At 32.4% G+C, this 26,927-nt stretch overlaps 3 protein-coding genes across 5 annotated transcripts; all 3 read right to left on the bottom strand.

Annotated features, from left to right (window-relative positions):
- Window positions 1-2,188: 2,188 nt before the first annotated feature.
- LOC126677394 (elongin-A) lies at window positions 2,189-11,981 on the bottom strand. 3 transcript variants are annotated; one of them, XM_050371978.2, is made up of 8 exons: window positions 11,773-11,979; window positions 11,190-11,433; window positions 10,945-11,082; window positions 10,692-10,770; window positions 10,381-10,449; window positions 10,129-10,204; window positions 2,586-2,636; window positions 2,189-2,492 (listed from the first exon to the last, which is right to left on the bottom strand). In XM_050371978.2, the coding sequence occupies exons 2-8, from the start codon at window positions 11,385-11,387 to the stop codon at window positions 2,402-2,404; spliced, it is 702 nt and encodes a 233-aa protein (XP_050227935.1). In that variant the 5' UTR covers window positions 11,388-11,433; window positions 11,773-11,979; the 3' UTR covers window positions 2,189-2,401. The 3 variants fall into 3 exon arrangements, with proteins under 3 accessions (XP_050227935.1, XP_055961403.1, XP_050227937.1); XM_056105428.1 differs by lacking the exon at window positions 2,189-2,492 and adding an exon at window positions 4,758-4,848 and having other exon boundaries at window positions 11,773-11,981; XM_050371980.2 differs by lacking the exons at window positions 2,189-2,492; window positions 2,586-2,636 and adding an exon at window positions 4,901-5,326 and having other exon boundaries at window positions 11,773-11,980.
- Window positions 11,982-13,049: 1,068 nt separating this feature from the next.
- On the bottom strand, window positions 13,050-18,687 carry LOC126677259 (glutamyl-tRNA(Gln) amidotransferase subunit A, chloroplastic/mitochondrial). Its single transcript, XM_050371801.2, has 10 exons — window positions 18,081-18,687; window positions 17,201-17,512; window positions 16,565-16,744; window positions 16,364-16,458; window positions 15,791-15,866; window positions 15,500-15,577; window positions 15,130-15,223; window positions 14,977-15,026; window positions 13,720-13,833; window positions 13,050-13,300 (listed from the first exon to the last, which is right to left on the bottom strand). The coding sequence occupies exons 1-10, from the start codon at window positions 18,606-18,608 to the stop codon at window positions 13,211-13,213; spliced, it is 1,617 nt and encodes a 538-aa protein (XP_050227758.1). The 5' UTR covers window positions 18,609-18,687; the 3' UTR covers window positions 13,050-13,210.
- A 3,070-nt stretch (window positions 18,688-21,757) lies between these two features.
- LOC126677258 (2-methylpropanoate--CoA ligase CCL4-like) lies at window positions 21,758-23,587 on the bottom strand. The gene has a single exon (XM_050371800.2). It carries the CDS (start codon window positions 23,550-23,552, stop codon window positions 21,858-21,860), a length of 1,695 nt encoding a protein of 564 aa, XP_050227757.1. The 5' UTR covers window positions 23,553-23,587; the 3' UTR covers window positions 21,758-21,857.
- Window positions 23,588-26,927: the final 3,340 nt, after the last annotated feature.

A 26,927-nucleotide genomic window follows, 5' to 3' on the forward strand; every position in this document is an offset into this window, starting at 1 on the left:
ATCGAATCTTATAAATATATATATATATATATGTTAAAAATAAAATTGAAATCTTATATTTTAGTTGAATCCTCTGATTTAATGGACTAATATTAAAAATAAACGAAGAACTAAAAATAAACAAAAACAACAATCGGTAACCATATCGTTTTGTTTTTAAAAGAAAGGACGAATTGGTAAATTATAACATAAGTGTGGGCTTGAGTGTAATTTATTTTAACTTTTACTAATGGTTTCCGAACTTTCTTGTCTAATTTACAATTGTCTTACAAATTTAAGTTTAAATTGTCTTCCAAACATTCTCGTTCTTTAATATTCATTTACAGTCCAATATTTTTTAAAAAGTCAAATTTAACTGAATTTAAAAACAAATTTCACTTGCAGTCAATTATTTATTTAGAAAAAATTGAACTTTTCCTTTTTAGAATTAATTTTTTTTTAATTTCGTCAATTATAATTTAATTTTGATAAGAAAAAAAAATAAAATGGTTTAATTTTTTTAAATCAAATATTCCTAATTGGATGCCCTTTAAATTTTATTATTATAATTTTGCAAAAATTGACATCTCTAAGCCATAAATTAAAAAAAAATCTTTTGATTGATCAAACACTAATAGATTAAAAAATTACATTAATGGTTATTTGAAGAAAAAATAAATTACCTTTCATAAATTGGATTTCGAGATGCTAATCCACAAAAACGAGACGGAAAATGAGAAAGAACTAATATACGGAATGAGGGCGATCAAAAATAAATAGGTTTAATCACTCAAAAGTATTCAATTTTTGACTTTTCTTTATTTGTAGTCAAACTTTTTGAAACCGTCCATTTTAGCCTAATTTCGATTATTATTTATAATTGGAGAAAAAGATATTTTGAACACCGAATATTTTTCATTTTTTTCGTTTATGATCAAACTTAACCTTTTTCTTTTTGTCGAAGTATACTTGTCAAAGTAGGCTAAAATTGATATAATTAATAACTTTGGTCATATATGACAAAAAAAATCAAGAGTATTTGATATTTTAAAAAAATAAAACAGTTTGATACATTTAAATGCAAATATCAAAATTACGGCAAACTTGACGGTTGGCAATGTTTGACCGAAAATAAAAAAAGTTAAAAATGTTGATCATTATTTAAGTGCATAGGCCTCCCAATTACTTTCAATGAAATATAACCTTTGTTAAAAAAAAAATCGGGTATGATAATGTATATGCAGCACATCGAAAAAAAAAAACATTTTCAATATAACTTACAATGTGACAATAATTCAAATGACGCATTTTTTCTTTGATAATATGTCATTCAAAGATACCTCATCTTTTTAATTTTTTTGCTTATATCCTAAATTTTCAAAATCATCAATTTTACCTCATTTTATATTTTCTATTTTAATTGTACCCATTTGTCAAATTTGAATTTTCAACTTAAAAAAGTTCAATAAATATTTACTAAAAATCTCTAGTTATAAGTCTTAATAGACTAACACAGTGGTAATATTCAAATTTACTTATTTTCCTCTGCATTTTAAAATTATTTTTTCCATCATGACATTTAAATACATGAGAAAAATAATAAACTTGACCAAATCTCAAGAGGGTTATAGCTTATATTCCTTCTCTGATGTAAGTGATTATATGCTCTCCTCAATTCAAGATAAGTTACAACTTACAATTTAGGCATAACGTACAAAAAAACCCTCGACTTTTTCTCAAAAGTATAAATAAGCCCTTTTATTTTTTTGGGCACAATTAAGCCCTCATATTTTTAAAATTGAACAATTAAACCCTTGTTGTTTTAAAATCAAACAAATAAACCCTTTTAGTTTAATTTTGGGACGCTTAACCCCTCAAATTTTTGGTAAATATTTTAAACATTAAAGTTATTTTTGAATTTTTTTCCTATATGATTATGAGAGACATGTCAGCCATTAACGAGTGTTTCTAATGATGCTGGATAAAAGGGGTTCTTTGTTCTTTTTGAAAACAAAAAGGGCTTAATTATACCTCAAAAAGTAAAAGGACTGATCTGTACTTTTATGAAAACTACAAGGGTTTTTTTTGTACCTTCTGCCTACAATTTATATAGTATAACATGTCGGAGATGCAGCTGCTAATCACAACATTGATCTCGCTTAGCAAGGAATCGACCGGTTATGCATCAATCAAATGAGCATGTTACCGCTATAGAAAAATACTATATTACACAGATTGGAAGGGTTTCCTGTCAAGCTGGAAGGTTACAGGTCGATGGAAATGCTTGAAATTAAATGAGCTTGAGCATTTATTTTGGCCAATTAATCTAAACTCCAAAACAAATTAATACAAATATGAAAGCAAACAGATAACAATACACTGTTCTCACCATAAAAGAGCGTAAAATCTTGCATTACGTGCTCTAGAATCTTCTTTGAATGGACTTTGTTTGTGTAGAAGATGATGCAGAACTATTTCCAGAAAAACCAATTGGCTTCGTTATGGAAGAGGCACTGTAATGGAAGCAGCAGATGTTATAGTGTGTATTTGTGGGTAGCAGTTTAAGGGCACATTATAAAAGCAACATATTTACAACATTTTTTTACCTATTTTTTCTTTGCAAAGATCTCATGGCTGCTATGTTTTTCACTTCTGGACTGCTCAAAATTAGAAAAGAAAAAAATAAATAAGAATAGAAGTGATAATTACTCATCCGATGAACAAAGTCAAAAATCCTAAAGATCCGCACAGTCGAGTGTAATTTTACACACAAGTCTCTATCCAAACAAAGGCCATTATCCGAGCAATACACACTTTTTAAGGTATACATAAACCTATTGAAAGTAAGTCATATATAAGATGTCACAACCAATTAGTTAGGAATATTACAGCTATATTTCCTTAAAGAGATATACATCCATATATGCCAAGTCTCCCCCTCAAAATTGGTGCACAAACATCACAATGTCAAACTTGGATAGTGAAGTATAAAACGAGCCGATAGCTATGAAGCATTGATACGGGAATGGGGAGAAATAAAAAATTAGGATATGGATATGGCGGGCCACAGAAAATTAAATTTTTTCAATAAATAAATGTTTACTCGTATAGAAGCTTTAAAGATGCAAAAATATGAATTTTATGTAATGACAATATATAAAATAACAATAATTTGGGTTTTCTTTTTCTTGTTTGTTGAAAACAATTTGAAATGAGAACAATAAGAAAAACAGTGGCTGTTAATTTTGTTCTCGCATGTATTTCTCTTTCTTTTTTCTATTTAGAAATAGGTATTATGTAACTTATTGTCTGATTAGATTTGGATCCTAGACCCATTTACTTAAGATTTTTTAAGAAAAGATTCATACTGAGAAAGATTTCAAATTCATCAAAATACCATCCTGGAAGGTTCCCGCCATGTTCCTTCTCTTTGACGCGACAGTGGTATTGTGTATGCCAACATGTTTTCTCCTTAAACAACCAAAGTTTTCTAATGCCAATAACTGCGATCAAAACATGTGGTTTTCTTTTTTCATTTTGTGAGTGGGAGCCACTTAGGCTAATAGGAGTGAAATCTTCCAAGTCTGGTGCATATCCCCGCCGTGTCCCCCTAGATATGGCACCCCGGAGAAGTGCCAAAGCTTCACAAGCCCTTAGTAACATCACGAGTCATCATCTAAGCCAGTTGTTATACACTCTTAATGTATGTTCAATCACGTCAATATTATCATAGTAGAAAACCACAGATTTCTTGGACCAAATCTAAATTATTTTAAGAGAATTTTTAACCAAGTGAGCTTTCTAATAGCATGATAGTCAGCAACAAAATGACAAATATACCGAGTAGCTTTTCTATCCGATTTAGGACTACCAAACTCAGTCTATATTACCTATAATATCTAAATGTCCATGTTTGGGGAATATAATATCTTTGTCTAGAGAGGACCTCAAATAAACCAAAATATGATTGCCACACCACATGCGGGCTAAAGATAGATCAACCTCTTTCACTAGTCTTTAATATCTCTTTGTTAGTAAGGATAAATGAGCCATAATTCACTTCAACATGAGTATTTACTGCTCACATGCAAAATAACAATCTTTGTTAAGAGTTTTTAAATATATTGTCGCTGGGATAGAAAAAGTCCTCGCTTGCACCGAGAAAATTCAATACCCAAAAAGTATTCTGGAGCACCCAAGTTTTTCAATTCAAATTCCTTTGCCAACGTTAAGTTTTCTTTGCATAAATGCATTATTTACAACTCAAACTAGAGGTAGTAACATTGCAAAATAATCTAGAAAATAAACACTCTAAATAAGAATAAAACGGAGCAAAGGGTCAACTCAATCTCTAAACTTGTAACTTGGGGTTAACTAACTAGCTTTCGCCCATTTTGATCAATTAAGGACAATAGTGACAATGTTTAGGTCAATTAAGGAAAATACTCTCTATTGTTTGGTCAATCAAGACAAAATTGGATCATTCTGGTCTCTGAACTTATTATTTTGTCCTTAATTGACCTAAAACGAAGAGTATTGTTCTAATTAATCGAAATGGCTGAGAGTGGGTTTTTTGACTATGAATCACAAGTTCAAGGACCGTATTAACCCTTTACTCGAAAAAATTGGGATGATAATGCCTTAGAAGAATCTTTTGGGCAACATATACATTAAATATAAAAAACAATCCCCCAAATATGGACTCGAACTATTTCACGATATTTTGAACGCATATTCTTGTACAATTAAAAGGGATAGATAATATAAAAGATGCTCACATGAATCTCTATCTACTTAAAAGTCACGGCTAAGCTCATATTTCATTATGATACAAGTAGAAAACTCTGAGATCGCCTCTTTGTGATCTTCCTGCACAAAGAATAGAAAAGCCGAAAAGGTTTTAGGTAGATAATGAATATACTAAATATTTAGGGCTAGAAAACGAATACCTTCCCAAACCCGGTAGTGTGATATTTAAAGGCCCTGAGGAGATAGGGTATTGTTTCTCAAATCGTGGTTTAGTCCCACGTTCCTCTGTACGTGAATAACCCGTTTTTCGAGATTTCGTGCAGATGAGGGCACACATTGCCTTTCCCAAGGTCTTAGACGAGATGAGATCCATCGTGGAGAAACCTAATTTAGGCGATACATTAGGCATCCGGGAGAACTCACCACTTTGCGAGGTGAGTTTTGGAGGACTTGTCTATAGGCGAGCTATAATTCACAAGGGCAATTCATGGCTCGCCTGGGAGTCGGACACTATGAGGTCGGTATCACATCCCTTAGCCCCTTCTAAGCAATAAAATTCCCACTTTCCTTACGAATGTCTCGCCTTTATATGATTGTCCTGAAAACAACAATGAGTAGAATTAAATGTTGCACAACAATCAGAACTTTTGGTAATCTTACTAGTGAGAGAAGATTATTAGAGAAATTAGGTGCATGAAGGCTAAGTTGTGACATTTCCAACCCTTATAATTGTTATAGAAGTCCCATTACCAAACGGTAGAAACCAAACATGGGAAGACATTACTAAACAAGTGAAGACATTAGAGAAGGGACTACGGATGAATTACTAGTCATATGGTTTGTAGCCTCGAATCAATAATTCAATCACTAGAAGAAGTGGAAACAGTCATCAAATTAGGTGTTAAAAGTGAAAGGTGTACAAGTGTCAACAATATCAGTTAGAGCAGATTTCTAATTTTTCTTTTATGCTTGCTTAATTTATACCACTTCCAATAGCCATGCCTCTTCCACCCATCTATGGTCTATTTAACACTTTTGTAGTGAGTGCATTAGCAAGAACTAAAAGCACTAGAATCCACAGAAGCAAAAGGAATTGGCTAAGAGATGCTCTTTTAGATAGTTATAGCTGAGACCTCATAATAGTTCCTTTATGTCCACAGTGGCTTGTCTTTACTTCAAGATGAACGAAAGAATAGGCTACTTCCAAGCTTGGTAATGAAGAGGTAGTCAAAACACGACTACTAAATTGATCCAAATCGTCATCAAGCCTTGCAGGAAACATATAGATGTAATGTTTCCATTGTTTCTCAATATTTGTGGCACATGTGATGTCATTACGTCTACGATAATCAAGCTCCATGAAAATTGTACTCATTTAATTGTAATAATCTTACAGAGGTAGACCAGCCTGACGTAATTGAAAGAACTGTATCAATTCATAGACTTGAGAAAAATAGAATTAACATAACTACTCTTAAGCACATCCCAATTTTTTACAATGCACAAAGTGTGACATCAGATATCAATCATGGGAGTTGATAAACCAAGATTTAACAAGGGCATTTCAGCTTCCCATTCATCATAGCTGGAATCAGCCACTACAGGTGCAACCATTCTTCCAATAATAATATAATCATCCTCCTTCCTACCAAAATAAGAATCTCTAGAATTGTTTGACCAAACATGATAATTAGTTCCATCTAATTTAATATGGACTGGAGAAGAAGTCTCATGGAAAATAACCGTCGAGAATTTCTTGCCACCGAGAATCTCGATGTAAACTATAGTAGACATCATTTGAGACTAGATGATATCTAGTTTTAGGATTAGGTAGGAATTGGAGATAGGCAAAAAGCAGAAGAGGAAAACAAATCAGCTAGATGACAATTAGGGTTTGAACAAAAGAGAAGGCAGCAAAATAATTTTCTTCTGCTCTGATTAGCTGAAAAATACTGAATTATTTTATTCGGTATATCTAGAAGTATTTTATACATAATACATAAACCTAGTTAAAGTTAGTAAACTATACAAGAATCACAATAAATTAAAAAGAAATGTTACAGCGCTATAACTCCTAAATAGATATAGATATATTATGCCAAGTCAAACTTACAGGAGAAACAATATTCTCTTTCATTATTCTCTACTCTAATTTTATAGTACCTTATTTTCATCCTTTTCTACCAACATATATTGACTTGACCATAGGTAAACTTCTAGAAAAGCTCCTTCATTTTGTTAAATCTTTACAGGACATAAACCGAGTGGTTTCTCAAAAAGAATTATTTCTGAATCCTTAAAAAGAAAGACTTCAAAGTCTCTTCTATGATCATTAGTTTGAGTCAAAGCCTCTCTATGATCATTAAGATCAAGTTAGGGATTATAGTTTAGGTGAATTAGAAGTTTGAATTTATTTGTTTCCTGCATTTTAACATGTTTGAGAGAAGCATTGGTTCTGGAAAATGTTTCTAATTGTGCTTCATACTTTGAATTTTGTCTCGTAAATTCAGTCCTAGAATTGCTACTTTGGTTCTGTTAACTGTCTACTAACAAAGACACATAACTGCTTCCTGTATTAATAGAATGCATGACCGGCTTAAACAGTAAACGTGACTGAAACTAGTAAATTAATATAGAGATAAAGTAAGTCTAAAAATGCCTAATTTCTTTATCAGTTGTATCCCTCTTTCCATGAATGTAGAGCTCGTAGACTAATTTCTTTATCAATTGTAGCCCTATATCCATGAGTGTAGAGTTTGTAGACTTGGTACCCAACTGAATTTTCAACTGATGAACTGAAGTTTCAGCCTCTGGTTGTTGCTATTGTTGGTTTTAAGGAGCGTGAAGCAACACACTTGACGCTAAAACACACTTATTTGAGAATATAGAAGGTTAATGCAGTTGTGTTTGCCAGACATCCTCCCTGGAAGCATTTGCTGGAGATAGAACCATGAAAAGGCATCATATGCGACTGTGACATGCCCATGATAACAATTCAAACCATTAGGTCTCAAACCAACTTCAAAAGTATGATTCATAACTTAACTGTATCCATCCACTTGAGGATGGTATGATCCAACCCACTAAAGGCATAGTATTTTCTTTTGTCAAAACTAGAAGCATAGTTGACTTTCATCAAGTCTAAGTAATTGGTCCAAAATTAACTGCTGAAAATCCTATTGTGAAAAACATTGATTCCAGGACAACGCAACTTCGATATATTATCATCAAATATACCTACCATTAAACGGCATATGGACGGGCACAGCATTCACGCATGATGAGGAAGATAAACCCAATCTTTACAGAAATACTGATCCCAGAAGGACCAGGGCTCCATTACTACACTGACACTTGCCCACCACACCAGCTGCTATAATTCTCAATTTTAAGAAATAGCCAACTGATCTCGTCAAAAGAACCAAGCTGCAACATAAAAATTTCAGCAAATACCACACATATTTTGGGCTGACATAAAAAGGAATCAACATAATGATTTTTAGAACTGGCTTATTGCTTGTGAAGGGTCTTGAACCTATTTCAACAGTGTGATTCACATCTTACTTTGGCCATCCATGTGAGGATGGTATGATCTAAAAACTAGAAGCATAGTTGACGTCCATCGAGTCGGAGTGATTGCCTCAAAATGAACTGCTTAAAACTTAATCAAGATGTCCATTGTTTTTAAAAGACTACGCAACTTAGATAAATTATCATAGAAAAGCCATACCAATGGAAACAACATAGGCTATGTGCCACGAAAATGGAAACGACGAAGTAGAAAACGGCGAAACAGAATTTTTTTACAAGAAAACAGAAACGAAAAGCCAAAATATAGGACTTGGAAAGTTTCCGTGCAACGTAGGGCATAGGGATGGGTAAGGACGCAACATTGGCATACAATGAGGAAGATACCCAATTCTTAATAGAGGCTACTGATTCCAGAAAGACCAAGGCTCCATTGCCACAAGACGCATGACCAACCACACCAGCTTCTATGACTCCGAATTTGAAGAAACAGCCAACTGCGACATACAAATGGCAGCAAATACTCAGCATCTCTTGTGCTGGCATGAGTTGGAATCAACACAATGCTTCTCAGAACTGGATTTACGCTTAACTGAGAACAAAAACCTATGTATTTGAAGCTTGCTTAATAAGTTGGAGGGGCGATAATTTTCTGTTTCAGAAGGAATTTCAAGCTACAGTAATCCATGCAAAACCATGACCTGTCCGCTGAATTTCATTAACAAGTTATCTTTATAACTTTGTCAGCTGTTATTTTTTGTCCACAGCTCACTCAAATATGATTATCAACATGTTAGAAACTTCCAACTCATTTACTTTAAAACCTTTATTTTTCTTTTGCATGATCCTCCTCCCTCTCTTCATGGGTTAAAATCATAACAAACTGGGATCTTGATGAAGTAAAACCAAAAATCGATTAGGACCACAACCTTTCGTTGTTCTTTTCTGCTCATATAATTGCACTAAGCTTACAGAACGATTAAATCTTTTAAATGGCGCATCTAACTTCCATTGCAATCTAATCCCAAAATTTTCACTTCCCACGCTGAAACAACATTGACAGTCTTTCGTCCTCATAATTATTATGTTGCACGCACAAATGCTCTATTCGTCAATTACGAAGTTCAATATGAGCATTTTTATCCTTAATCTATTTATGGCGAAAAAAGAAATTATTGAAATCGAATATCTTCATCCACAATCTTTCCACTATTGGTGCTGCCACTTCCATTGCATCTTGAATCATTGCCTTTATTCAGCTTCTTCTGGGGAGAAGAATGTGTGCCTCCGAGTCCATGTTCATCCTTAATTATCATGTTGTGCAAGATACAAGCAGTCATTATATCATGTAACACTTTTTTCTCTAAAACCATGAACCCAAATGAATTTTCATCAGCCTCAAACTGTTGCTGTTGCAGATTTAGAGGCTGACAACATCACGCTTTTTCTCTTTTTATCTGTAAGGATTACTGATCGCAGCCGTACAGATTTGCTAGCATATAAATTTGATTCAGTAACATCGTCAATCATTTCATTCACTGCCCATGCAGTCAAGGAAGACTATATTCAGGGATTATTTTTGGATGATCATGAAAATAAAATAGTTACTCACACTTTAGAGTTTCGGGCTTTTCTTTTTCGTGTTATTCTAGTTGTGGTTCTGCATAGAGAGCTCTGTTTCGAAATTATAACTAGTAAAACATATTTCACATTAAATGTGAATTATTAACCACGTCTAGAATGAAACTAGCTATACCTACTGCTATGCTTAAAAAAATTAAAGGCATCTTCTGTTGCAACCACGGTACTTGACGAAAATGAAGTTCAAGATCCACAATATCAAAAATCAGCATATGGAATAAAATGAAGTACCTCTTCAGAAAGTCTATTTTTGATTTCTTCATTATGTTACTCTTCACATTGGAAAGATTACATCCAGGGCCACTACCTACAAACAAATATTTATTAATTATACAGCAGAAAAGGAAAAAAAAGAAACACAGCCTTCTAATCAGCTTCACAGCTTGAAAAAGGCTGCAAGTTGTCCCAGTCTTAATAACACATAACTGGAGTTCTTTTAAAGTAATTCAAGAGCACCAATCATAAGAAAACAAGAAATCTTACCTCCAAAAAAGCTTCTTTTACTTGAAGGTGGAATCTTTGTACAGATACGTATTTGCCTACTTTGTTTTTCTACAACAATTTGCAATACTTTAGAATTTACAAAGCATAAAAATTTATGAATGCATCTAAATTCACCCTCAATTCCTAATCTCCTGCAAACACTCAAAATCACACAGTAACAAGGACAGATGTAAATTAAGATTAAAGAACTGCACTTTATACACGTCAATAATGTAATCAAATTAAATAAATATGCAAATATCAAAGAAAACTCAATTTCACATCAGTATATCTTATGTTAAAGAACATACTATCGACTTCTTTTTTGTACGATTGTCGAAGTCGAGCAACTGCTTCATCCTCTCTTTCAGCAAGTTCCTTCAATTTGCTCTACAAGAAGTTCACCCTCGCTTAAAAACCAATTGTTTGTATCGCCAAGAAAAAACTACCATGTTTGGAAGACAAAGTATTCTATTTGAAGAAAATGTAAAACTTATTCACATATGTCCATCTATGTGTGTATAGATTAAAGATTAGGAAAATGTAAGGGATAAAAGAGCATACACCGTAAAGGTCTATCCACTTGAAGGAAATTTTACACCGTCTCATTTTCTCGGTTACTGAATTAGTGTTTCTTTCACCAAACTGCTTCTCATAGAAAGACTTCCATAACTTATCAGTTACGGGACTAAGATCTCGCTCCTATTTGAAACAATCAAAACAAAGAAACAATCATCAAATTCCTTAATAATAATATGTTATGAAACCCTTTTACATGCAAATACAAGCCACAATTCTTAGTTCCTTACTTGTGTGCTCTTCTCAATGTGCGTCAACTGATCCACTGTACAATGTGGTAAAATCTGATCGAGAAGATGTAAATCCGTTTCGCCAACATCACCTAAATATCTCACATTACTAATAGCTACACTAACACAAAGATCAACCAGTGAAGGCGCTTTCCTCTCAATAGGCCAACATTTTTTCTTGTTTTCCATAGGATGCATGTTATTCACTTCACCTCCACTTCCAAATCCAACCTTATGATTAAGCCTATCAAAACAAGCATAGTAATCAATCAATCAATGACAATTACAACTAATCAACAATGCTTAATCTAATTAAACCAATAGCTAAATCAAATTTATTTAGTTTTATATTGAATTATTATGTTTTATTATTTCTACTGCCAAACAGGAATCAGTATCACCACAATTAACTCAAATTCCTTCACAATCAAACTAAATTGAACTAAATAAATCAAGCAAAATTATTAAAAATTCAAGACCGGAATAAAATCAAGAGAAATAACATTGAAACAGGTTATGAATTCCAATTGCATGATTATCAAAGCTCGTAAATAAATAAAAAGAGTAAGAGATCGGAGATTACGAAGTGATCGGAATCGTTGAACAGGACGATTCTGATGATGGATAATCGGAAATCTTTTGATTTCTTTTCGTTGTATTTCTTACGGATCTATTTTAGTGGTTGCTAACGTACGCAGAATTTATTAACGTGACCTGAATCTTTTATAGGTGAAGGGTAAGTACGCCATGGGTGAGATATACAACAGGGGACCATCAACAGCTTACAACTGAGACGGCTTTATTGTAGTTTAATTAAGAAGCAGTTGCGTTTTGAGTTATAATTATGATTTTAATTTTTAGGTGTAACACGTTTAATATAAAAAATATAAATTAAGTAATTTACCACTATTTTTAATCAAAAAAATTTACTACTATATTTTTATGAAAATATCTATTAAGCGACCTTAAAATACCAATTCTATATTGACAAATAATATTGTATACAATTGAGTTATAAATTTATAATTGCGATAGATTTTAGGTGTAAAACAATTAAATGTTACCATTTCTCTGATGGGATTTAATTGGATTTTTTTTATTATTGTAAAACTTTATTAATCTAGCACTATACCATATATAAATAATAGTATAAGATAATTCTAAATCTTAGGTGTAAATCAATTAAATTTTACCATTTCACTGATGGGATTTACTTTAGTAAAATTTTATTAGTGCTATATAAAAATAACATTACATAATGAATAAAATCTATTAAATAATTATTTTCAAATTTACTGTATATGATGGCTGTTATGTCCTTCTGTATAATATAGTTTTTTTTTCTCAACAGTAGCAGTAATATTGAAATGAAAAATAGAGTTTACAGGAGAAAAATATATTATACCTTCTGTATAATATAGTAAAAAAAATAAGTCAATGAGTTATATAACTCAAAGAGTATAAGCATTCAACGGAAAACTGCTCGTAGGTTCAATTTCTCCTACAAATACTTCTCTTTTAATTATTAAAAAAATTATAAATTGAAATAATTTTTTTTAGAAAATGTCTAAATTTATTAAACATATCTATATACTTTTTGAGTATATAAGAACGGAAAATACTCAACCTTTGTAGAAAATATTAACCTCGCAACTTTAGTAAAATGCTATCTAACGCATGTATTTTTTTTGTTAAAGATTAAACTTCATTGAACGAATTATATACAAATAGAAAATGATTTCTTAATATTAATGAGCAAGTCATTCGATAATTATGGCGTGTGGCAGATAACGGATTACATAGAAGTCTATTCGGATGTCTATTCAGTCCAAAACAAAAATTGCTGAAATCATACTAAAGTTATCAAATTTGACGAAATTGTTATTATTTTATTTAAAAAAATAAATTACAATTACAAGAGTAATTTGATCAAAGTAATTTTTTTTACTCAGCTCCCAGTAAATTTTACCCTAAAATGTTACCTACTGATGAGCTATACTAAAATTGCATTTGCCTTGGTGCTAGCATACATCACTTGCTACCAGCGGGGGAACAAATTTGTAACCTTGAAGAGTCTGCTCAAAGATATGACCCACCCTCAGTAATTTTTCCTGAAACCATAGTAACAAAGAAACCAAAATAAATACTCATTCATGAAAATGTAGAACAGAGAAAAAGAAAATGTCGCATATGTATACATATAACCAACAATTGCAAAAAGTCTACATAATTTGAAGTCATGTGTACATTTGTTACGCGATAAGTCCAGGATTAAATGTTGGATTTCGGAAAATAGCGAAATAGGAAACGAAAGTGTACAATAGGATAAGCCTTAGAATATATTCTGATTTCCCTTTCTAATTTATCCTTCTACTTAAAAATGATTTTTCTGAACAGGTAAAACCATGCTAAGTTGCTCTCAAGTCCCAATTTCTTTTAAATAAAGATTTTCAAATTGGAGACAGAGTTATTCCAGAACCTAGCTTCGCCAACTGCAAAAAATTTACTTGCAAAAGCAGGAAGTCAATACCTCATCAAATGCTGCGCCAATCATTTGAAGACCGACAGGAAGTCCTGCAGGCCCACCTTCAACAAATCCACATGGCAAAACCAATGCAGGTAACCCTGCTAAGTTAACATTCACCTGTACCAGTGCCAAAATTGCTAAATTAGACAGGAAGTAGAACACAGGATAGATTTGACATGACAGTATACAATTAAGCGGATGAACTGTTAAGAAAATGAGTGAAAATCCAAAATATAGAAAATGGGAACTCAAAACAATGGACAAATTAAAAAAAATATTCAAACATCTTCTGAAAATTTAAAAGATAGATTTGTGGCATATTAATTCATCATAAATTACTCTAACTAGTAAAACAACAAACTGCTAAAGCGTTGACTTTCAGGACATAAATTTTTGATACAGGCAGAAAAATCTTTTTGATCATTGTTTCCACAAAGACAATTTACCAACATTTGTTTATTAGTGATCCCCGATGAATCTAGAAATAGAGACGCTCCGAGACATATTCAGCATTACACTTCACATACAATTAAGCACTGACCTGATTCTCTTTCATTTTTAATATTCGCCTAATGTCGTTGACATTTAGCCAACACAAACTTTTTTACCCTAATGGCATCAAAAACGTCTGGTGATTCAGCTTGTGAATAAACAGCCTTTGCCTTAAATAAGATTCCTCACATCTTGCAGTCTCTACCATCTAAGTAAACTTTTTTTTTATCCTCTCCCGATCCTCATCTAGTGGCACAGTTATGCTATGTTGCCAAGCAAGTCTAAATCAAAATACAGTTTTACCTTTTGAGTTAATTGGGCATTTAGCATAATATCAGAGCCTCTATGATTAAAGGGTCTATACTACAATCTTTGATAGCCCCATTTCATTAATTAAATATCTAAGCACGAAGTAAGATGAGCCTGTGCTTGTTCACGTACAAATCCAATGAGCATTTGCATGCGAGAGCATTAGAAATAATAAAATCATAATTAACGTTTCACCTAAGATATAAACTTTTGGATTGATTGGTTACTTTAGCACAGTATCAGATACTCAAGATCAAAAGGTCTAGAGTTTGAACCGTGACAACTCCTATTTGGTTAATTAAAAATATTTATGGATATTCACATGGGCATTCACAGTGTGTGTTACATACAATGAAATCATAGTTAGAATATCACCTAACAACTTTAACTTTTGAGTTGACTGGTTATTTGACAAAGGAAAAGGGGGAAACTAGGAAATATGAAGTTGCAGATACTCACCGTCATAATATCACCCGCATACATTGCCAATGGATCGTTTCTCTTTTCACCTGTACGTTTCAAGAAATACTGAATATTTGAACAGAGGAACTATCAAAATGAAAGCACAAAGTCAACAGAAGCATCCCAAAATGTGACATGCAGACAGTATACCAATCTTGTAAGCAGCAGATGGAGCAGCAGGAGAAATTAAGATGTCATATGCATCTAATGCGTTCTTGAAGCTTTTCTGGATTAAAGTCCTCACCTAGGAAACAATCTCGAAGACCTTAAGAGTTATTGAAACAATTGCAATGTTCAGGAAAAGAAAAAAAATCCTAGACTAAATTACTAAAACTGATATTTTGGATTATTTATATCTTGAAATCATAGAATATATGTTCTAACATGGTTATAAGTGTCAACACAATAGAACACTTGTCTGCAATAGATAAAGCATTTGGGTACCGAAAAGTTCATATCCAATCAGTTACTATAAACTAAATGATAATAAATTTTATATTTGCATAACCACTAGTTATACCTGCTGGGCACGCTTGTAATATGCATCATAATAACCAGCTGAGAGTGCATATGTTCCCATCAAAATTCGCATTTTGACCTGCAAATGTAAACGTTACTTCAGGGTTCGTTACTGGCATAGCAGATATTAGACTTCCTTTTTAAGCCAATTGATAAATAGGCTTGATTTCATCCAAGCATGCAATCTGGCAATACGACCTTCACGATATTTTAGATAATTCTTCCATTCAAAACTAGATAAGGAAAAGCAAAAGACAATCAACTTTTAGTTGCCATTTGAAAAGATATATACCTCAGCTCCAAATCCTTTTGCTCGAGAGTCCCCATAGAGGCCAGTTAGTTCATCAGCAACAACTTGATTTCCATACCTGGATGTCAGGAAGACAATTACAGTCTGTTTATCAGCATCTGAGCAAGCATATGAATAAACATTTTCAAGTATAAAATCTTAAGGGGGATAAACCTGATAGAATGGAAGTTCTTCCGGTACATTTCACAGGTTGGTTGGTTACCAGTACAAGGAAAGCATTAAAGAGAAGATAGTTAATTGACAGCTCATTTAGTGATATACTTATTTTTTTTGTACACTAAAATACTTTTGTGGAGCCTTGGAAACAGATGGAATCATGGTATAGATCAAGACTCTTATATTTATTGATGGTAATTTTGAGAAAAACTCAAACTTTACAGGTAACTTGAAAAAATAAAGGCCTATAACTATTGTAAGTATTTCAGCTCTTCTTATCTAGTTTATTAACAACATACAAAACATATATAAATTAAAATAGCTAAATAATCAAAACAATTATTAAAATGTTAAAGATAACAAATAAAATATCCAAGGAATGATCTGTTAGAAAATCACCTGACACCATCATAACGTGATAAGTTGGAAGATGATTCTGATGAAGCAAGAATATAATATGCCGGTAAACCAAGGGAGAATGATGGCAAAGACACCTGCAAGTCAATGCTTAAAGGTGAATGGAGGTAAACAACCAAAACATATGGAAATCTGTACGCCAAACAAGAAAAATCTTGACCAGGGGATAAGTAGGTGTTAAACCTCTGCCACGGAGCATCCTAATTCTTCTAAATGTGAGGCAGCGGCACTGATTGCAGATTTTACTCCAATATCAACACCGTCTTCAAGAGTTTCACGAATAATACCAACTCTCAATCCCTTCAGTGGTGTGGATTCCAAAAGACTTGAGGCAGAGAATTGAGATGTGAAATCAGGAACCTCCTAGATAAATGATTGAAAAAAAAGAACAGAATAAGAAACCAGGATACTCTTACTGCAAAAAAACAAAAAATATGCAACACATAACAAGAACAAAACCATGGGCATCGCATTCAAGTGCTTAGTTTCGGGGCGGCCCTTATAAAAAAAAGTTCAGTTTTATAGTTCAGTGATGCATATAAACATTGCTCCGATGCGTAACTTTGTTTGCAGAAGAGAAGTCACATTTCAACAGGCTCAATACCCAATTAGGCGCATTTACTTCATAACTTCCAGGGGTAAAAAATAATAAGCTTAAATATTAAACGTACCCTCTTGCTACTTCCTTTTGCATATGCATCAATTAAATAGTTCCATCAACTGGATGCTTGTAAGATAATAAATATTAATTGGTCAAGTTAGGGGGGAAAAAGCTATCATTCAAATTCCAGATATTGATGAAAGAAGAAGAATTCTTACTCTCTTGCTGCTAGTGGCATCAAATCTATCATGACCAGAAATAGCATGTAGAAGAATTCCAGCATCTGCAACTGATGTACCAAAGCAACCAATAACATCTAGTGAAGAAGCATAAGCCATGAGCCCGAATCTCGAGACACGCCCATATGTAGGCTTAAATCCAACAACACCACAAAATGATGCTGGCTGTCTTACACTTCCACCTGTATCACTTCCCAGGGATACCACACATTGCCCAGCAGAAACAGCTGCAGCTGATCCTCCTGATGACCCCCCTGGCACCCGAGATACATCCCAAGGATTTGAAGTCACCTATTGCATGAACATACTCATCACCTGAGTAAACCAACTCGAGTTACCAGCAAGACTAAAATATCAACTAAAAATCAACTACAAAACAAAGGCAGTGTGCATTGGATAAAACAATAAAATAAAACTATCAGAAATTTATAGGTAAATGTCATAGAAAAAATTACCAAGCTTACATGTTTTCTCAACTTAATCATACTTTTTAAAAATTACATATTTGGACACCAATTTTTTTCTCAAATGGATACACAAGATCTATCATTTGCTGAGGTATCAGCCAAAAATACTTCCACCTCAGCAAATTACATCATAAAATGGGCCGCCATCTCAGCAATTACGACAAATTGTATCAATTTGGAAAATATAAAAGTCGATGACAGGTTTTAAAAAACGCGTAAAGTTGTGAATTTTACAACATTAACTCAAAATTTATATATCTGTACTGCAGTTTGGAATACTCAAATCTCAACATTGCCAAAATAAAAAACACGTATAAACAATTTCACCAAATTCAAATACAATTCATCAAAATATAAAAAAAAATCAAAATACAATAAGCACAATTATAAACCTGAAAAGCAGAAGCTTCAGTAGTACTTCCCATACCAAACTCATCCAAATTAGTCTTCCCAACTATAAGAGCACCCAATTCTTTCAATTTCTTAACAGCAGTAGCATCATACGGCGGACAGTAGTTCTCCAAAATACGCGACCCACCGGTCGACGGCATATCAACGGTACAAATATTATCTTTAACCCCAACAATAACACCCGCAAGCGGCCCCACATTTTCATCTCTATCAATCTTCTCATCAATTTCCTTGGCTTGCTTCAACACATTCTCATTCGATACGTGTAGGAACGAGTTAATTTGCGGTTCGGTTTGCTTGATTCGTGTTAGGAATGACTCGGCGAGTTGGGTGGCTGTGAGGGTGCGAGAGAGAAGAGAGTGACGGATGTTAAGGATTTGAGATGACGGGGATGGTGATTGGTCTGTGAGGGAAGATGCTGTGACTGAAGGTGAATTTAGAGAGCGGGAGGTGATAAAAGGGAAGCGGGAGAGCGAGCAGCGAGGGTGGTGGTGTAGAGTGGATAGCATTTTGGGTTTTGTTTTGGGGTTTTTCGACCTGTCTTCTGAGTTCTGAGAGATGAATGGAGACAGGAAATGGGTTTTAGGAAATAAAAATACGAGTAAAGTATTGAAAAAAAGGTTAATTCCTAAAAAAATCACAAATTTTACACGAAGTTTCATTTTAATCACGACCTTTAAAAGTTGTCCTTTAAAGGCATGAACTTTTATTTTATTTCAAATCTATAAAATTTGGTGTATTTTATCTGACTAAAAATTCCTAATTCTAAATACTATAACCGAAAGATAATAAGATTTGATGTTGATTAATAACTTGAGTCTTTCATTAATTATTTAGTGAAAAATTTAGTCAATAAAAATACACTGAAATGATAAATTTGAAACAATATGAAAGTTCGTGCCTTTAAATGGCAACTTTTAAAGGTCATGATTAAAATGAAACTTCGTATAAAGTTCGTGATTTTTTTAGAAATTAACCCTTAAAAAAACACGAGTAAAGTATATTAAAAAAACCTCAATTTGGCATGAAATATCAAATCCACTCAAATTTACAAAATCAGATCAAATACTCCATAATTAGACAAAATCGGATCAAATACACCCTTCAGCCACTGTCATCCACTCTCAACTTCTATTTGAAACATATTCTTTCAACTTAATATTTAAAGATTTCTAAATTTTTTTTCTAAATTATAAATTATAAAATAATTAACCCATTATCGTTGTTGGTAAAAAAAAAAAATTCAATGGTCGAAATTTTTTTCGGCCAACTCCAGTTCCAAGTTTTTTTTTTCTCAAATTTCAAAAAAATTCCGACAAACAAATTTGGAGAGCAGACCCACCTGGGTCTACTCTTCGCCGGAAAGAGCGGACTCATCTGGATCTGCTCTTTGACAAAGAAGAGCAGACCCACCTGGGTCTGCTCTCCGGCGAGGAGCAGACCCACCGGGTTAGTTCTTTTAAGGAAAATGGGCGCCAGATTTTTTTCGACGGCGGTGGTCATTTTTCGGTATATTCGACGATTTTCCTGTAAATTTAAGGGGGTAAATTGATTCAGTTTTATAAAATTTAGGGGGTGTTATCCTATTTTCTTAGGGAAGTTTTTTGATACGATTTGCTAATTTGTGGGTCTGTTTGGTCCACTTTTGCGAACTTTGTCTTATTTGATATCTCGCACCAATTTTTGAGGTTTTTGATCCTTTACTCAAAAAATTACGATTAATTTATTAATACTCTCTCCGTCACAAAATGAGATTAAAAATCTTGTATACCCTATATGTATATAAATTTAGATACACTAATATAAATTTTTAGTATACTGTTATTTATATATCTAAAAATTTCAAAAATATAAAATTGGAAAGATAAATTGAAAAATTAATTTTAATTAATTTAACTATATTTTTTTTAATTCGTATGTTTGTCCAAATGGTCTAATCATTTTAAGATAGAGGGAGTATATGCTAGTTCAGTTAGAATCTAATCATCGGGGCACACTCTCTTAGAAGCTTGATAAAGTCGTTTCTATTACTTTTTAGTCTTGACTTGATACTTTCCTCAATGCTTGTTCCCGGCGTTTTATAACCTTAAAATGGAATAGCAAACCTAGCTAGAATGGGTTGGAAGATTGACATATACAGGCTAGGAGGCGGTAATAGTGAATACTTTAATGTTAGCAGTGGCGGTGGCGGTGGCGTATATCTAGGCCTTAGCGGTAGTGGGAAATTCTCTTGATTGTAGTGGGTGGGTGGTTTTTGTTTTTGTTTTTTTATTTTCAACAAAAGCTAATTTTCATTAAAGAATTATCATAATTATAAAAATATGTGACTGTTTAGCAAGTTGAATAAGTCAGTTTAAAAATAATAATAATCCTATATAAACAGTTATTTACAAGGGTTTATTTAACCACTAATGAGTCATCTTTAGTTTCATTTATTTTAAAATTTGATAAGGGTGACCCATCGATGGTTAGATTTAAAACGATGTATTCCGATCCACGAATTCATTTTCTTTGATGGAGAAAGAGCTGATCCAACTTATTCTACGGTTATCTACAAGATTTTAAAAAAGAATTCAAAAACCGATTTAATTAAATTTCAATTTTATCGTATTGAACAATTTTAAATTTTAAAAAATTAGTAATAATTAATATAAAAATTCTTTTTATTTATAAATTTTGTGAGATGCTTTTATGTATTAATAATATATAAACCTAATTAGAATATAAGTTAAAAATTAAAAAATTATTTTTAATTTTTTTTCAAATGAAACGAGATTACTTTAATGTTTTTGAATATAATTGAAACACAAAAAAAATTAGGATAAAATTTAAAAAATTCATATGTCAAAATGTAATTATAAGGGACTAAAGGTGGAGAGATTTTAAGTGATCATTAGAACTCACTAAACAACATAAATTGTCATTACTACTTCAATATAGTGATTTTTAAACACATATCATTAATTTATTAGTAAATTAAAATTATGAAACCTTATTTTTAAATTAAATTTAATTAAATAAATATTATATTATTATGAATGTTTTGCATAACAAATAACGTTAACAATAACAATTACTCCCTCCGGTCTATAATATTTGTCGCGTTTGAAAATTTCTTTTGGTCCATAATATTTGTCACATTAGAGTTTTTAAAAAGTATTAATTGCTATTTTTATAAAATTATCCCTAGCAATAAATACTTTATAAAGTTAAATGAACTAGTCAAACATAAAATAAGTGGTACTCCCTCCGTTCTTTTTTAGTTGTCCATTTAGCCAATTTTATTTGTCTACAAATAGTTGTCCATTTAGTAATTCCATGTGATATTAGCTACTTATCTTCCAAGTTTATCCATCCCTAATAAATGACCCTATGTTTTAATTTAAAAGGCATTTATTAACCAATAGGACTATATTAGTATTTTTCTTTATAAATTAAGACAAAAGAAGCACTATCTTGGTATGTGCAACATTGGCTAAATGGACAACTAAAAAAGAACGGAGGTAGTAATTAATATGGATAATTTAGTAAAACTATACACAAATTAAGACATATTTATTATTTTCTTAATCTATGTGAAATGGCCAAATGCGACAAATATTATGTACCGGAGAGAGTAAATGTATAATTATATAAAAAAAATCATTCTACAAATAAATAAAATAATGATAATTTTTTATTAAATTATTTTAAATAATGTGTAAAAAGAAAATCAATTTTTTGAGTACAGTATGAGCGTTATCCTTTGAATTAATGTGTCACATGCGACTGATTACTTTAGCCATTTCTCTAAGCACTGACTTCTGAATCTTCCCTGTCGATGTCTTGGGCAGTTCATCCTTCACCACCACCGTCTTCGGCACCATATAATGCGGCAATCTTGCCCTACAATACTCTATTATCTCCTTCTCCATCGCCACCGCACTCAAATCTCCACCACCACCGCCACCGTTATTACTTCTCTTCAAGCTCACAAACGCACACGGCGTCTCTCCCCAATACTCATCAGGTTTCGCCACCACCGCCGCCTCGTTAACCACCGGATTCGTATACAACACAGACTCAACCTCCACGCTACTCAAATTCTCTCCGCCGCTAATGATCACATCCTTGGACCTATCTTTTATCTCCAAATATCCATCTGCATGCATGACCGCAACATCTCCGGTGTAAAACCAACCGTCGTTTGTCATACACTTTGAAGTACTCTCCGGGTCCTTAAAATAACCCAGCATTACGCAAGGACCACGAAGAACAATCTCACCCTGCGCCACCCCATCTCGTTTAACACTCTCTCCGGTCGCCGGATTAACAACGTCTATCCCTGACATGGCCAGCGTCCCCACTCCTTGTCTCGCTTTCAGCCTCGCTCTTTCCGTCGCCGGGAGACGATTCCACTTCGATTTCCACGCGCATGAGATCACAATTCCACCAGCTTCAGTCAGCCCATAACCATGACTTACTACAAAACCTAGCTCTTCCATGCGGTAGAGTATGGTAGCCGGAGGTGGAGCTCCTCCCGTAAGAAACCGAATACGATGGTTTCCGAGTGCTTGATCATCAGGTAACTGAAAATTCGCCAGCATATTAAGTACGACAGGTGCCCCACACATGTGCGTGACTTTATGTTTTAATATCAAACGGTAAATAACAGCAGCGTCAAATCTCCGGAGACAGACATTAACGCCGCCAACGGCGGCCATACCCCACGGGTAGCTCCATCCGTTAGAGTGAAACATGGGCAGGGTCCACAAGAAAACGGGTTGTTTGGGTACAGACCAATCAATAAGTGCATCAACGGTGATAATAAAGAATCCACGGTGACAGTGCAGTACACCTTTAGGTGATGAAGTGGTACCTGATGTATAATTCAACACTATCGGGTCCCACTCACTATCTGGCATGACCCACTTAAAGTTATGATCACCTTTTATCATCAAACCTTCGTAAGTATCAATAAATTCAACGGTTGGCGATAAACTCATCTCATCATCAGCTGCTGCGACCTCATCGTCAGTAATGAGGACGAGTACAGGCGGTTTGATATTCAACGGAAAAAGAGAAATAGCTTCAAGAGCTAACGATTTACTCAAAACGTCGACGAATAAGAGCTTTGATTCGCTGTGACGCAGAAGTATAGAGATGGTACGTGCATCCAGCCGAGTGTTGAGGTTACTGAGAATAGCACCCGCCATAGGAACAGCAAAATGAAGCTCGTACATTGCAGGAACATTGGGGGATAGAACAGAAACGACGTGGCCTCGTTTGATGCCAATGATGGAGACAAGAGATGAAGCTAGCTGGAGACATCGACGGTGGGTTTGCGACCACGTGTAGGTGGTGGTGTTGTAGATGATCGATGGGCAATCGCCGTATACGGTGGCTGCTCTGTCTAGGAAACCAAGTGGAGTTAAAGGAAAAGAGTTGGGATTTCTTGCATTAAGCTTTTCCATAATTTTTAACGGAGAAGTTTATAAAGTTTTTTATGTTGTACAGGCTATGGAGTAAAAGTAATGGTTTATAGTAACCATTTATAAAGACAATTTTTAAAAGTTCATTGCTGTTCTATTTCCTGCATTTATTGCACGGTTTTATTTCATACAAAATGAGTTGGGTTGGGTCCAAAATTAAATTTCCTTGAATTGAAACGCTCAATATCAGATTTATAATCCCTGTTGTAACTGAAAAATTAAGAAATATATACTCTACTATATTTATATCTATATCTATGCGAAAAATCTATACTGTATATAAAAGTGGAGGACAACATTTTATCTAATAGCATTATTAACTAATTTTGTAATTTAAAATTTACATAGAGTTCGTATATTAGAAATTTAGAATAGAAAATAGTAAGTTTTTTACTATAAATGACAATATTATGTTTATATAAGGAAGTAGTTAGCTTTTAATTTAAATTTATAGAAAGCTCCATTAGAATAGGAGGTAATAAAGAAATTATGAAGTAGTAAGTTTTTTTACTATATATGAAAGAATTATGTTTATATATGGAAGTATATAGTAAATTTTATAGAAGTACTAATATTCTATTTGAATATATTATGAGGAAAATTATTTTTGTGATGCATTTGTGTTATTTAAATTTGATTTTTGAGACTTGTACGTAGAAGAGTGATTGTCATAGGAGGAAAATGGAGTCACTAAAAAATTTAAAATAAAATTATTCATCCATCAATAGACCAATAATAGCGATTCTACTTTTAAAATAAAATGCACTAATTATTTATCTGCTATATTTCTACATATAAATAAGGATTATACAGTAATACATGGTGTATTAAAAATTTATTAATTTATTAAATAAAACGTAATATTAAAATTGATTTTTTAAATTTTATTAATTATTAGAGGATCTACTGTATATTAATAAGGTATTATTTAATATTATTTTTAATTTAGTTACCAATTAAACTATATATTATTATTAATGTGTCATATTAAACCATATACAGTGAACGTAAAATAATACTAATTTATATAAAATACCAATAGTTAATTTTATTTGATTTATTTTATTTAAAAATATTTTGGCATATTCCCATTAATCGATATGATGTTTTATCATTATTGCGATTAAGACCAAGTGATGCTACATTACTGCCACATCGGCTATAACATTTGTCCCAGCTACACGAGCAATAATCAATCAAAACTGAACTTAAACTAAACCGAATCAAATCAATCAAATCAAAATTAAATTTAATTGTTCAATTTGATTTTCAGTCATAGAAATAACAATAATCCAAAATATATACAGATTTCTCCATCTTCAATAGCCGCAGTTTTCCATCCCATGGCATCCTTCTAGTAGCACTAAATTCTTGATATTTAGAGTTAGAGTTTGTTTCCTTAAATGAACCTATATAACTTGAGTGAGTATTTTCTGACTGTGAAAAAATAAAAAATTAAAGTTAATATCTCATAATTAAAATTCGTTCAAACAAATCTTATAAATTATTTATTAAATAAATTAATATAATAATATAATAATTTACAAATGAACAAAGAATCAACTCACCTTATCAAGTCAACATAAAATATTAAAATAATCAATTCTAACAAATCATTTTAACAAAATTTAATTTTTTGTCAAATTATCTTAGTTTTGTCCATCTAAAACAAGAGTGAAACATTTAACTTATCATAATTAATTCTAATTAATTAAAATATTATTATCTCTAATTAACTCTAAATTAAATCCAAAAACTACCGCCACCTCCTTCAACCTCTACCGGCGAGCAACATCAGTTGGCAAACTGGCGAATCGAGCATCAGGATGTGGAGGACGATCTGAACAACCGTCCAACAAACAAGCAACAACAACAACACATTGACTGATGGGGACGGGCAATAAAGGAGAACTGACAAGGACGAGTAGTAGAAGTGAGGAAGAAGAAGGCGGTAGGCCGATAATGATTTGGTGTAGCAGTAATTGTGAAAAAAGATAAATATAAGATCCTAATTTTTACTTAAAAATAATATAATATTGAAATTCTTAAATTTGGATTGGGATTCCCTCAAGTTGAAATAAATTTTATGGGTCATGTTCAATAACTCCTCACCATTCATTACCAAATGGACGATGTAGATAAAAAAGTACAATTTTAATCAAATTAATCTACACCATCCATTTTACAATGAATGGTGTAGATCGTAAACATGACCCCCTCAAGTTGAAATAAACGTGAGGAAATCCTAATCCCTTAAAATTATAAGAGAACATTTGACATCTGAAAATCGTTAAATGACAATTTAAAAAATTAAATAAATACTAAAGACTATGTAAATGTTTTACCTTTTTTGATAGCATGTTATTTTATATTTTGACGTGCGACTGGAAAAGTGTGAATTTTATATGATTTGGCAAAAAAAAAATTTATACGATTTGCTAGAATTGACTTTTTATATTTCGTATTAACCGAAGGGGGAATTGATCCTTTGTCTATTTTTAAATTGATGAAGGGGAAATTCTTAATTAGATTCAGTCCACCACATAATCTGTAAACTAACCCTATCACATTATGACACATTATATATAGTGGCACTATCGTAATTTTATTTGTATTTCTTTTACACATTTGAATAATATTACTACGATAGTACCACTATTTTAATGACGTGTCATAATATTATAACGTTAGTGTACGGATTACGTGATGGACTGCGTATATCTAAAATATTATCTCAAGGAGTTCCTACTATAGACATCATGTACTCATTTTATCAAATGTATCTTCTTTCGTTTAATAGAATAAAAAATTAAATTAAAATAGGGTTATCTTTAAATATACTTGATTTCTTACACGGGATTGCAGTTACACTCTTCAAATAAAACTTTGTCATTTATACGCTTTTTTGTTGTTACCTTTTTTATTTATACGCCTTTTTGTACCTGTTAGCTTTGCAAGGCTGGCTAATCAGTTTATACCTAGTGCATCTTGTTTTGATCCATGTGGTAATATATTATAATTAATTTGTAAATCATTAGATTATATTCTGAGAAACCTTAAATGTCATTAATAATTAGTTAACTTAACATGAGTATATTTTTGTTTATTGTTTTTACTTGAATATTTTTTTAAATTTAAACTCTTATTACATACTGTCTTTTTTAATATTAGTGTTATTGTTATTATAATAAAAATATTAATTTTGTTAAAATAATTTTTATGTAAATTATTACTTTTCTTTAAAATATTGTAGTATAATTTTAAAAAATTCAGCATTTTAAAATTCATTTAGAAAATTTTATTTTATGAATCTATGCTATTTTTTTTATAATTAGAGCCTTTATAAAAAAAGTTAAA

Source organism: Mercurialis annua, linkage group LG4 (genome assembly GCF_937616625.2).
Source record: "Mercurialis annua linkage group LG4, ddMerAnnu1.2, whole genome shotgun sequence".
Taxonomy (NCBI): domain Eukaryota; kingdom Viridiplantae; phylum Streptophyta; class Magnoliopsida; order Malpighiales; family Euphorbiaceae; genus Mercurialis; species Mercurialis annua.

Excerpts from the sequence above, each read along its gene's own strand:
- LOC126677394 (XM_050371978.2), bottom strand. The coding sequence starts at position 11,387 with ATGCATCCTATGGAAAACAAGAAAAAATGTTGGCCTATTGAGAGGAAA. Across the intron at positions 2,637-10,128 it reads AAAATAGACTTTCTGAAGAG|TCCAGAAGTGAAAAACATAG; the intron begins GTACTTCATTTT and ends AATTTTGAGCAG. Across the intron at positions 2,493-2,585 it reads TCTTTGCAAAGAAAAAATAG|TGCCTCTTCCATAACGAAGC; the intron begins GTAAAAAAATGT and ends CTTCCATTACAG.
- LOC126677259 (XM_050371801.2), bottom strand. The coding sequence starts at position 18,608 with ATGCTATCCACTCTACACCACCACCCTCGCTGCTCGCTCTCCCGCTTC. Across the intron at positions 16,745-17,200 it reads ATGCCACTAGCAGCAAGAGA|GAGGTTCCTGATTTCACATC; the intron begins GTAAGAATTCTT and ends TCATTTATCTAG. Across the intron at positions 16,459-16,564 it reads TAGGATGCTCCGTGGCAGAG|GTGTCTTTGCCATCATTCTC; the intron begins GTTTAACACCTA and ends ATTGACTTGCAG.
- LOC126677258 (XM_050371800.2), bottom strand. The coding sequence starts at position 23,552 with ATGGAAAAGCTTAATGCAAGAAATCCCAACTCTTTTCCTTTAACTCCA.